This window comes from Antrostomus carolinensis, unplaced genomic scaffold, assembly GCF_000700745.2.
Source record: "Antrostomus carolinensis isolate BGI_N321 unplaced genomic scaffold, ASM70074v2 scaffold24110, whole genome shotgun sequence".
Taxonomy (NCBI): Eukaryota; Metazoa; Chordata; class Aves; order Caprimulgiformes; family Caprimulgidae; genus Antrostomus; species Antrostomus carolinensis.
In genome coordinates, this window is record NW_010289422.1 from 13,835 (window position 1) to 25,179 (window position 11,345).

Below are 11,345 nucleotides of genomic sequence, written 5' to 3' on the forward strand. Positions count from 1 at the left end.
TGCATCCATACTTTTAAAAATGCATTTTAAGATCTTTCAGTTAAAGATCTCATGCAAGTGCAAGTATAGTATATGTGTGTGGCTTTTTTTTTTTAGATCAGTGGTGCATTATTAGTGTATGTGTAGTCTTAGGTATACTTTTTCAATACTTGACGTGAGTTTTAGTGAATTCTTTGACTTGTTTGGTTTCTTGTTATAATGTTTTTTGAGATTTTTAGTTCTGTTTTTCAGCATGTGCTTCTTGCATCTGAATTTCCCAAAGACCCTCCAAAGCCGCTGTGAGCGAGACCAGATTCTGGCTTTTGGGGAGAGGGGGCTCCCTTATCCCAAGATATGACAGAATTGAATTCAAAGAGATAGATTGGGCTTAGGTCTCTGCGTATGTCAGTACACTTGCTTCTGTTCCAGGAAGTCAGAGTTTTGGTATTTAATCAATTATTGGGTAGAAAGGTTTGATATCTTACCCTGGGCACCTGGGTATGGTCGTCTCCTGTGTTGATGTTGATCTTCATCACCCTCAACCATTTATTTTAAGATGGACAAAGTTTTTAAAGGTCCATAGCAGTGCTGCTTGTGCACCAGAGTGTTTTTACTGTGTTTTTGGGTGATGAGACCTGAGCTTTCATTCTGAATGGTAACAATCATTTGAAATTCCACATGTGACATTAATCTGTAATTCTTGCGTTGACAATGTCAGTGGTGGATTAGCCCCTGAAGGAGGACAATCAGTCTTGTATTGCAAATTGAATTTTGCTGGAGATGAGTTTTGGGCATTTTATACAATCTGTTTTCTGATATGTTCTTGAACTGACTGACATTTGAGCTTTCTTGGAAAGTTAAGTAAATTAATCTTGATTGTTTACAAATGCTGTACAGTTCTTGTCCTTTGAACAAACTGTTTGCTCTAGCAACTAAAAGCTAAGAAATAAATGTCCCTGCAGGCCTTTCATTGCTGCTGCTTTCTTTTGGGAAAGCAGGCAGGAACGCTCTTCACAGGATCATCCTCAGGTGCCCCTCTTCCATACACATGCCAAGAGCCAAAGATGTTTTGTTCAAGGTGCCTGGTATCTGTGGTGCTCATCTAGCTGTAAACAAAAGAGTAAGTGTAGGAGAGCTAGTAGTGGGAATGGGAGCCAGCTGTATCCCAGATTCTCTAGAAAAATGGTGATCTTGCATCTTTGGTGCTCTATAGACCTGAGGGGTAATAGCTTTTTATTACCCCAAATAACAAAGGTGCAAGAAAGGGGCAAGCTGTCAGGAAGAAATATGCTTGAAAGCTGATCAGTGTTTTCCAGTTGTACAGTGGATCTAATGATCTCTGCAGATGTTGTTTCTCTCACAATAATGCTAAGGTGATTATTTCAGAATGATGAAAATCTCCTTCAGCTGACCTTTCCCCCTTCTCCAGAGCTTTGTTTTCTGTGCCTGACTCCCATCTATGTTCCTTTTTAAGTTTAAATTTAATTCAGGTCATCAGTTTGTCCCCTATGTTGTCCCTTTAGTTGTTTCTATTGCAAAACCTTCAGGTGATTCTTCCCACCCCCCTTCATGAGTATGAAATGTATACTTCTGGTAAACCAAAAGACACTCTCTCCCCCCTTGCCCTGACCTTAGACCTTTCTTTCAGAAACTGGACATAAAAACACAGAATCTTGTACATTTTCCAGATTAGTGAGATCTTTGAAATAATGCTGTGTGCCTCATACTACATTACGTAAAATTGGTCAAGAGTTACCCCCAAGTTCTTGCTACCTGAAATGTGTTTTGAAGGGGGGGGGGAGAGACACATAGGGACACAGAGAGAGAGACACACACAAATACTGTCTGTTATGTAACTTGCCCAGTAAGAGTTGTCTTGTCTTGCAGGATCACTTGGTTTGCTTTTTGCCTGGTACTTTGGCACTGGGAGCTCACAATGGATTGACTGCTGATCATATGAAACTGGCTGAAGCCCTTATAGAAACCTGTTACCAGATGTATGCTCAAGTAGAGACGGGCCTAAGTCCGGAGATCGTACACTTCAATCTTCATGCACAAAAGGGCCACAAAGATGTGGAGATCAAGGTGAACAGATAGCTGGCCTGAACTGTAATTCGGTGATTCTTCTGTATCTCTGTTCTGGTGTTGAAACTCCCATCTGGATATTGGTGATGTGCTCCGTTGTGGAGCAGCTTGTTCTTCTGCCTCACTTTCTAGGTGTACCCTAGCCTTTGTTTTTAAGAACCCCATAGTGTATTTAGAAGCTGAATTATGCATAATAAACTCTGGGGTAGATGAATATGGGAATCGCTATTTTTCTTCCTGCATGTGTCCTTTAGGAAATTCCCTCTCTGATGAATTATTCTTGCCTTTTTTTTTTTTTCTCTTGCAGCCTGCAGACAGGCACAACTTACTGCGACCAGAAACTGTGGAAAGCCTTTTTTATATGTACAGATTCACTGGTGATAAGAAATATCAAGACTGGGGCTGGGAAATCTTGCAGAACTTCAATAAATACACACGGGTAAGGTCAGCTTATAATGACCTTGTTCTGTCAGGACTGTATTCGCTCACTTGCTCTCTAACAATAACTTTGGAAACCTACTGTCTTTCAAGAGTCATCAAATACCTGTGTGGGAATTCATAAGAACACACAGAAAAATTCAGTTCATACAGTGCCTTGCAGTTTGAGATGCACTACTTAGTACATTCAGGTAAAGAACTTGTATTACACAGATTAAAAAGTAAAATGCAGAAGCTGTACACAGACTACCAAAGTGTCTCTACGTCTTCCTGGAAGCTGTTAGAATCTCCACTGCAATCTTTTTAGAATTTAGAAGTTGAGAAGGACCTGGCTGGATTGAAAGAACCCTTTGGTTGAAGTAGAAGGAAACAAAAACAAAATAAAACCAAAACCCCACAAAATTGCATTGATGCTTTAATAGAGGGGTTTTTGTGTTCATTCTGACTGCAGTGCTTATGGAGATATCACTCTGATACACTGGAAGAGTGTGGCCTCGATGCCACTGGTAGTTAAACATCCATGGCCTTTTTTAACAGAATAGGTGTGGTACTTTGACCAACTCTAATGTAGAAATTGGCAGTAGTTACTTGCTGTACATTGTCCAGAAACTTCAATGGGATGTTTTTTGTGATGCATTTTTGGATTAACCATAGATGGACATTTTGTTTCATTTTTATCCTTGTAGTTTCTTTTAAAATGCAATGAGACATTTTTTTTCTTAATTGAAGTTTTATATGTAAATGAAAAACAAGTATGAAATGAAAAACATGCTGATCTGTTTCTTAGCCCTTATTTTCTTCAAGTGCATCTGGAGGTTAAGAAGTGAAAATTTATTTTAGATCATCAAAATATACGAAATTTCTGCTTTTTTTTTTTTTTTTTTTTTTTGGCACAGGTTCCTACAGGTGGTTATACTTCCATTAACAACGTCCAGAATCCCAGTAATCCAGAGCCACGAGATAAGATGGAGAGCTTCTTCCTTGGAGAAACACTCAAATACATGTTTCTGCTGTTTTCAGATGACATAGACTTAATCAACCTTGACAAATATGTATTTAACACAGAAGCTCATCCACTCCCTATCTGGGCGCCAGCATAGACGGGTGTCAGACCTTCCTATGGTGGCATTTTTATCTTCAAGTCACTTTACTTTTCAGGGTTTGAGGAGAGATGCTATATTGCACCTTTTTTTGCTTAAAACAAACAAACAAAACCTTTGGGAAAGCATCTCTGGTTTGGAGAAGTCATGTCAGTCTTAAATATAATCCCTGGTTCTGGGATGGACAAACTGTGCCCTACTAAGCTGATTTTCCTGGTATTGATGATGAGGTTCAGAGAATAATTGTAGTGTGGACCATGACATTCATCACAGGGCTCTGGTGAACCAGAACTCTCTTATGTCAGTCTTAACTAAATGCTCATTAAATATTGGGAATGCAGCAAGTTGTTTTACAGCACAGGATTGTCCCTGGAGAGAAGGAAGAAGCCTACAGGTTTCTGGTTTATTCTGGATTCACTGAAACACTTGGTCACGGCGCCGTTCCTTCACAAGGACATAATGTTTCAGGTGGTAAATGGAATAAACAAAGAACTGTAACCTTGTCCCAGGTAGAAGGAAAGCTGTCAGTATTGCTACTGATAATCTGATCTCATTCCAAACTACCGAGCTCTGCTGCATCACGCTAGAAGGAGGAAGTGGCAGCAAAGCATCTGTTGTAGTGTCTTAGTTTTATAAAGCACTTTGAACGATCTGTTCAAGCTGTAGCTGAAACGAACGATGGGAGAGAATTTGCTGCTGGTTTGGCTCAAAGTGGTATATAATTTTGTAGAGGTATTGCAGTTTTTTAACTTACCTGCAGGAACGCAGGAGATAATGTGAAACACAAGTGAAACTACACGTGCATTTTATGTGTTATTTGTATCAGTTAGACTCAGGTATTCTGACTGAAAGCTGCTTTCTGGGGTTGGGCACTGGGAAAGCTTGTGAGCACATTAAGTATAATTTTAAGTCAGCCTCCTTCCGTCCCTTCCTGTCCAGATATTGCATTGTAAGGTGTTTGTTGACTCAAAACAAGCTTACAACTGTGCAGCAAAGTTCATGTTGTTCATCATTTTTTGGACTGTGGAGAAATTTTATTTTCTTTTTTTTTTTTTTTTCCTTAGGAGTACTTTCGATAGAAATATTTTCCTTAATAGTATCAAAAGCAGACAGTCTAAATGTATTACAACATTTCCTGGGCCCAACAGAATTAGTGAAATCTGTTCAGTTGCTTGAAGACAAAGCAGTCCCAGGTTTTTTAAGAATCTTATTGGAGCCCTGGGTCTTACATTTTTATATGTGCAAATAGATTTTAAACCATGAATTTGGAAATCAGCTTTCTATAGTGCTTTTCCTTTTGGTTTTGTAGCTACTTGCACAGTCCTGTATTCACATATAAGTTCTCAGAAATGTGCTTGTTCATATTTCTTGAAGAAGTTGTTCTCACCAACATGTCCTTTAATTATTGTCCCGTTAATGGGAGCTGCAGGAAGTAGGCAGGCGTGTGGTAGTGGCAGTGAGGTACAGTCCCTCTAAATCTAGGGCTGCTGCACGGAACTAATTAAATCTGACTGTAATGGTTATTTTTGCAGTGGCTGAAGGGTTTTTGTGTTTTATAGTGTTTGTCAACTTTGATTTGTCAAGTAAGATGCATCTGTTTGTTTTATGCTGATCAATTCTGTTTGCTGGAGTCAGAAGTTACCCTTGGGACCACTGTTTAAGTCTTTTAAAGAATACCTATCATTCCATGTACTGATGATGGCTTATGGAAATGGAGAAATTTTACAAATTATTTAAATGCACCTTTTTCTGTCATCAAAGGGACCCTGGGATTTGCAAGACATGACAAGTTTGTGCAGAATGTTAATGTTCCTCCAGTTCACATGCCACCAGTAACCCTGGGAATTAGTTTCTCAGTTACGTGTGCAGTGGAATCCAGTAGCTGTAGCCTTTTGTCTCCACAACTGATTTGTTCCTGAGACTTTTGTTTTCTTTGACATAGCAGCAAAGAAGGAGAGTGCTGTTGAAAAGTGGGAGGAAACACCTTCAGTGTTTTTGTTTGTGGAGCAAGTTTGTGTTACTGAGGAGATGAGCTTTGGCTAAAAGCTGAAGGCTTAAAACTGGAGACTGGAGATTTAAAAAAAAAAAAAAAAAAAAAGAAAAAAAAAGAAAGAAAAGGGAAAAAAAGAAAAGGGGGGGAAAAAAAAAAAAGAATATAAATTCAGTGAGACTGCCCAGGCCCTACTGACTTGTGTTGCTTTGGTCTTGTGCCTTTGATTGAAGCTGGTAATGAACTCTTAATTAATGACTTTGCTGTGGATTGTAAAACTTCCAGAGTTTGGTGTTCAACCTATACAGCAGCCCTACTGAGGAAACAGAGATTTCTTAGAAAGTGGAATACATATAAATGCTCACCAAAAATCTTCTGTTCTTCAAGTCCTACACTAGTCTTAATATAATTGACTCTACAAATGGGACTGTGGGAGTCTGTGTTAAAATTCTTTTGCCTTGTGATTGGCTTGAGAGTAATAACCCATTTCATAATGAGTTAAAGGAAAGAGAGGAGAATAAATTTTCACTTTCTCAAACACACTTCTTGTCTTTTAGCTGAGCTTGTTGGTCCAACTAATTTCTTTTCTACCTAATTCTTCCTGGGAAACTGAATCCCTTTGCAAAGCGTGGCTTTACTGTCCTCATCCTTTAAATCTGAGGTTAAGATTGTTCAGGTCTCCCTACCTTTGAGAACAAATGCTTGTTTCAGACTCCTGTGTCACATGTGAAATGACACAAACCTAAATAATCTGATAAAAGTTAATCTGCTTCTTCCCGATCTTTTGCAAAGGTCACTTTAACTGCTTATTTATTTTTACTTCCTTAACATCTTCTGTTGTGTCAGATGAGTCTGTGAGCTTCACAGCCCATCTCAATTCCACTGTGTGCTCACCCAGCACAACAGAAGCTTTGCACAACTGTGAAAAGTTTTCTTTCGAGTACTCTGTGATTCTTTGAACCAAAGCCTTAACCGCAGGGTCTGGGATCCGTTTTGGTGATTCAGTGTACGGGTACGCTGCTGATGCTCAGGTCGAATGTTGTGGAAAGGCCATCTCTTCAGCCAGTGATTCTGTCCTTTTGCACAAAGAGCTGCCTTGGTTCCTCTCCAAGAGCTTGAGTGCCTTGCCTAATTAAAATAAAACAAGCCCCCCCCAGCCCTACTCAGCTGTACTGTTCATTTACGTTTTCACCAAGAAACAGAAACAGCCCTGGAGTGCTGCATGGCTGTAGGACTTGGACATCTCAGACTCTGGGCTTTAAGCCACAGCTCAGAAAAAAATACATACCTGTTTGCTGGGAGAAAATTCAGTAGAGGGATGGGGCCACATTTAGCAGCTAATCTCTGAACTTGATGACTGAAGTCTCACTACAGGTCTTGGGAACTGGCAGTTTTGTAAGGTCCATGGTGTTGGCTGACAGGGGCCCCCCCGTGTTTCATGTGTCTTTCTGTTGGGATTTTCAGCATTGCATGCCAAGCTCACAGCTGTGTTTACTCATCCAAATACCAGGCAAAGCATCTGCTTTGTTTCCTGTTCTATACCAGTGTGACACTGCAGTGATGAGAGATGCAGACAGGACAGGTTATTGCAACTCATATGTTTAGGCAGTTTTGTGCATTTCTCCGGCCCTTTTAAGACTACTTTCCTTCAGCTCTGCACTCCTGGAAATAACCCTCCCGGCAATTCAGCTCCTGATTTCCAGTGCCACGCTCAGTATATTCAACAGGACCAGTAAAACTGACATGTCGGGGTAGCTCTATGATGCTGTCTGGCAAGCTTTGTCTTTGAAGTATTGCTAGAACTGACTGTTGAAGGCTTGAGGCCTCAGTGTCCACTAAACACCAACCCTGAGCTCTTCAGAAATAGATGCCTTGTGCTTGCCAGTAAAACCTGCTGATTTGTGTGATCAGTTTTCAAGCTCTGACTCAAAGGCACATAACCAGAGAGGCAGTTCTTGCTGTTCTGTGCAATGTTCCTGTCTTGCCAGTACGTGATGGTGGAATAGATGAGCCTTTTCCCAACAACCCCACTGGTACAGGTCTTAATCCAGCACAGGGGCTCCACCCATGGCTGGTGCTCTGGGTCACTGACTTTCTGCTTCCACCGTTTTCATTTTGTGTCCTCTGAAGTTCAACCACACACAGTGTTCCTGCCACGAGTGGCAACTGCAGCTATTGAGCTCTTCCCTTCAGCTTGGAGAGCACCACACAACCAGGGTTTTCCACTTAGACCCCATTCTTCCTTGCCCAAGGCTTCAAAATGTTCTGGGTGTTTGTGGCACTGGCTTCAGACTTCTGCCATGGATTCTGAATACTGTTTTTGTAATTTTAAGGGCTGCTCATCTATCATCTGCTTGGAAGTCCACGTATTTCTTGTTTATTCCTTTGCCATAGCATCTGAAAGCCTGTTCCATATAAATCAAACCACCTGTGTCCCTTGCACTATGTGGATTCCTCTGGGATTCCTCTGGGACAAGTACTGTCTGCAAGAGGGCAATAAGAGATCCCTATAGTCCATTATAAGAGCATTAAAGGACTCTTCTCTTTCTGGAAGGTCAAAAGACACCTAGGCCTCTGTTCACTCAAAGGCACAAACCAAGCCACTGGCCAAAGGCAGTAACTTGCAGGTTACTTTCCAAAAGACTCACACTGAACGTGGCTGCTTTAATGCCCTGCTGGGTTGGTTTAATTTAAACCTTGGTTTAAATGGTGCCTGCTTGCTGGGAGCTAAGGATGCTCTTAAAAAGGTAATATAAGCAAAACGTAATCCTCTCTGTCTGCAGACACATCCACCCCTGTCTGCTTTTTTAATGTGGTGCTAGTGCTGAGTAATCGCTGCGGTGCAGCAAATCTAAATTCAGAAAAGTCCGAGGGGTCTGTGAGTGTGGAGGGTAAATGCCAGGGTCTGGCAGCTCCATAAGGCTGGAAGCAGCAGGGCTGTACGAGCCATAGTTTCAGCAACAAACCTGAAGCCTGACTTCAGTACGAGCAGAAGGGACGCTGACAGCTCTTAGCAGAGGCGTAGAGGTTCTCTTCAGCACAAACGGAGAAGATACGGGTCTTACTGAGGATGTAGATCAAGTCTTAAAGCGTTTCTCTTTGGGCGCTAGAGTTTGATTAATTGGGTCTTCCACAAGTTCTCCTTCGTTTGTACATATCTAAAGATCTCATAAATTTACTTTATCTGTTCCTGTTCCTCCTGCGCTCCTCGGTGGGGGCTGGGGAGCAGAAGCTTTGGCCTTTTGTGCTTAAGAAAAGGGAAGAGGTAAGCGGGTTCTACACAAAAAATCCTTTTGTCAGCACCCGAATATTGTGAAATAACATCAGTGACTGACATGTAGCTCTGGGAACCAGTCTCGCTGGGGTGGCAGGGAGGACCCAGCAGTGCAAATACTCAACACAAAGCCTTGTGTGTGAGCAGTCTAACAGAAGCGGAGCAATGCTGTGACTTTGCCTGTGTACCATAAGCCTCTGATGACTCGGGAGGCTTCTCTGCTAACTCATAAAAATCATTGTGAATGGATCAACTGCGGCATCCAATTGATGACCAGGATTTCATATTTTTGCAGTTATGCTAGTATTTATTAGTGCATAGTAATTCCAGTAGGTAAGAATTCACCTGTTTATGTGCAAAGATGAGTTTACTCCACCTGGGAAGGTGAGAAGTAGCCTTTTTTATCTTTGGTTATACTACCAAGCCATGAAATTATATCACACACTTTAATAAAGTTGTAATTTATTTTAAAAAAGATCGGAAGTTGTATCGTGTGGAAGTGTCCTTTACTGATCACTAATACACAGCTCTTAAGTGTCAGCAGTACACACTGGGATTACTTTGTGTAAAGCTCCAGCTCAACAACTGGAGCTATCTCCTCCAAGTTAAAAACAAACAAAAACCCCCAAACCCGCAGCACTGGATGTAGCTGAGTTTGGTTTTTTTTTAAATAGAACTGGTCACTAGTAGAGTCCTCTGTGAACCTGTGTAAGTAATGACCATACCTCTGCTTTTCCACTACTCATCTACTATTTACTTTGTCTAAAAATAATTTAGCTTCAACTTTAAGGTGCTTCTTGCACCTTATTTCTACCATTTATAACACATTCTCATCCTAAGCAGGTGAGCAGGAAACCCACACAATATGGTTTTGGCTTCAGTCAGTGATTTGGCCTTTTGGTTTTGTTTTGATGCTTGATTAGGGGCAGGTGCGACACTTCAGAAAGGTGAATTTCCACCATCATGGCAGATGAGATGACACTGGGTCAAACAGCACAGGCACAGCTCTGCAGGCTCCTGGCTTTTGGTGTCCTGTTGGCAGCCTCGTGCCCTGCCTGTGGGAATGGATGTGTTCACAGCCCTCTGCCCGCTGGAGCTCCCCAGCGCTTCTCCTGGGCTCTTTCCATCTCTGCAGATTTCACCCAGCTGTTGATGACGCTCGCTTCGAGCTTGCGTGCCTCTGTGACCGACGGGGGGTCAGCTGGATTGTGTCCTCTGGAGAAAGCAGAGCAGTGTGAGCTAGTCAGGGGCAGCAGCTCTTTGCCTCTAGCACAGAGAAAGCCAAGCCAGGGAACTGAAGGACAGATATTATCTGGTTTGTATTTCACATTTGCTCCCTGGAGAACACCTGATGGTGTCACACCCACCAGGAGGCTGGGAGGCAGAGCTGGAGAGCCCTGAGCACTCCCTTGCATCAGTGGCTGCTGCCCTCTCTGCTCCAGGCCTGAAAGCCGATAGCTAAAGCCAAGAGATGCTGGACCACTTCACATGACTGATCACTACAGGCTGTCATGGGATTGTGCTGATCCCTGTGCAAGAACATGTGCTAATGAAAGTAGGAGAGCTTAGTGCCAAGTTCTGCACAACCCAGCTTCCCTGAAGGCTGCAAGAGCCCTGTACTGGGGAAGAAGGTTGATCTTCCATAGTTGTGCTGCAGGAGTCTGGTCTCCAGCCCTCTAAGTCAAAGTATCTCCTGGTCCTTTGGACTGTGGGTAGCTCAGATCAAACACCCAGGGCAGGAGGATTTTGTCAGCCACAGGAGAGTTCAGTACTTACCGGAGATCGAGGTGATGAGCACCTCCTTTAATGGTCAGAGCAATTAGTGAAGGACTGAGGCTGCTGTTTATCTGGAAGGAGAAGGAGCAGAGAGAAGCTGTCACCAAGTTACTGTGCAGAACTGGACATCAGTTCTGAAAACTGGACAATGAGCTGGGCAGGACTGAGGAAGGGCACGGGAAGAGAACCCTGGCATGGCTGATACTGTGTGCAGGGCTGACGGTCCTAATGAGCCAGATGCCCCCTCTCAAATGAAGCGAAGGCTTCACCCATGAAAACTGTCAGCCTGTTCCAGTCCAGGCACTTTGAAGTAACAGGCTCCTCTGGGCCCATGTACCCTAAGTGGCCCATTCCTCTTGCAGCTAGGATTGCCAAACCAGCCTAAAACAAGGAACTCTACTAAAACAGGAGCTCAACTATCTCAAAATCCAGTTCTGGGTAATTTTTGGTTTTTAATTTTAAACTAGAGCTCTGCCACCACTCTGAAGTTTTATTGAACCCAAGCCAAAATATGCCCTGGTTCGAGCTGCTGCTTACAGCAACCACCTGGTCTCATGAAGTGTGCTGAGGCTGGAGACAGCGAGAAGCACTCGGCTGTCAGCACCAAGACTGCGTCCCGACACAGAAACACGGTGGGTTGTGGTTCAGACCCTAGCTGTTGGGTAAGGAGGCTCCTGCTGTGGCTGCAGGAGGGGAGGCACCC

The 11,345-nt window shown here is 42.7% G+C and overlaps 2 protein-coding genes across 2 annotated transcripts in view; one reads left to right on the top strand and one right to left on the bottom strand.

Moving 5' to 3' along the window:
* Positions 1–3,865, top strand: part of MAN1B1 (mannosidase alpha class 1B member 1) — a gene marked incomplete at its 5' end in the record, with an annotated part of 16,575 nt that extends 12,710 nt beyond the window's left edge. Inside the window, 3 exons of the mRNA XM_010170413.2 lie at positions 1,867–2,064; positions 2,372–2,503; positions 3,399–3,865. Of these exons, the coding sequence (XP_010168715.2) occupies positions 1,867–2,064; positions 2,372–2,503; positions 3,399–3,602 (534 nt within the window). The remainder of the gene's footprint in view (positions 1–1,866; positions 2,065–2,371; positions 2,504–3,398) is intronic.
* Positions 3,866–9,939: 6,074 nt separating this feature from the next.
* DPP7 (dipeptidyl peptidase 7) overlaps positions 9,940–11,345 on the bottom strand; it is a gene marked incomplete at its 5' end in the record, with an annotated part of 18,283 nt that continues 16,877 nt past the window's right edge. The window contains 2 exons of the mRNA XM_010170424.1: positions 9,940–10,081; positions 10,643–10,713. Coding sequence (XP_010168726.1) covers positions 9,940–10,081; positions 10,643–10,713 — 213 coding nt within the window. The remainder of the gene's footprint in view (positions 10,082–10,642; positions 10,714–11,345) is intronic.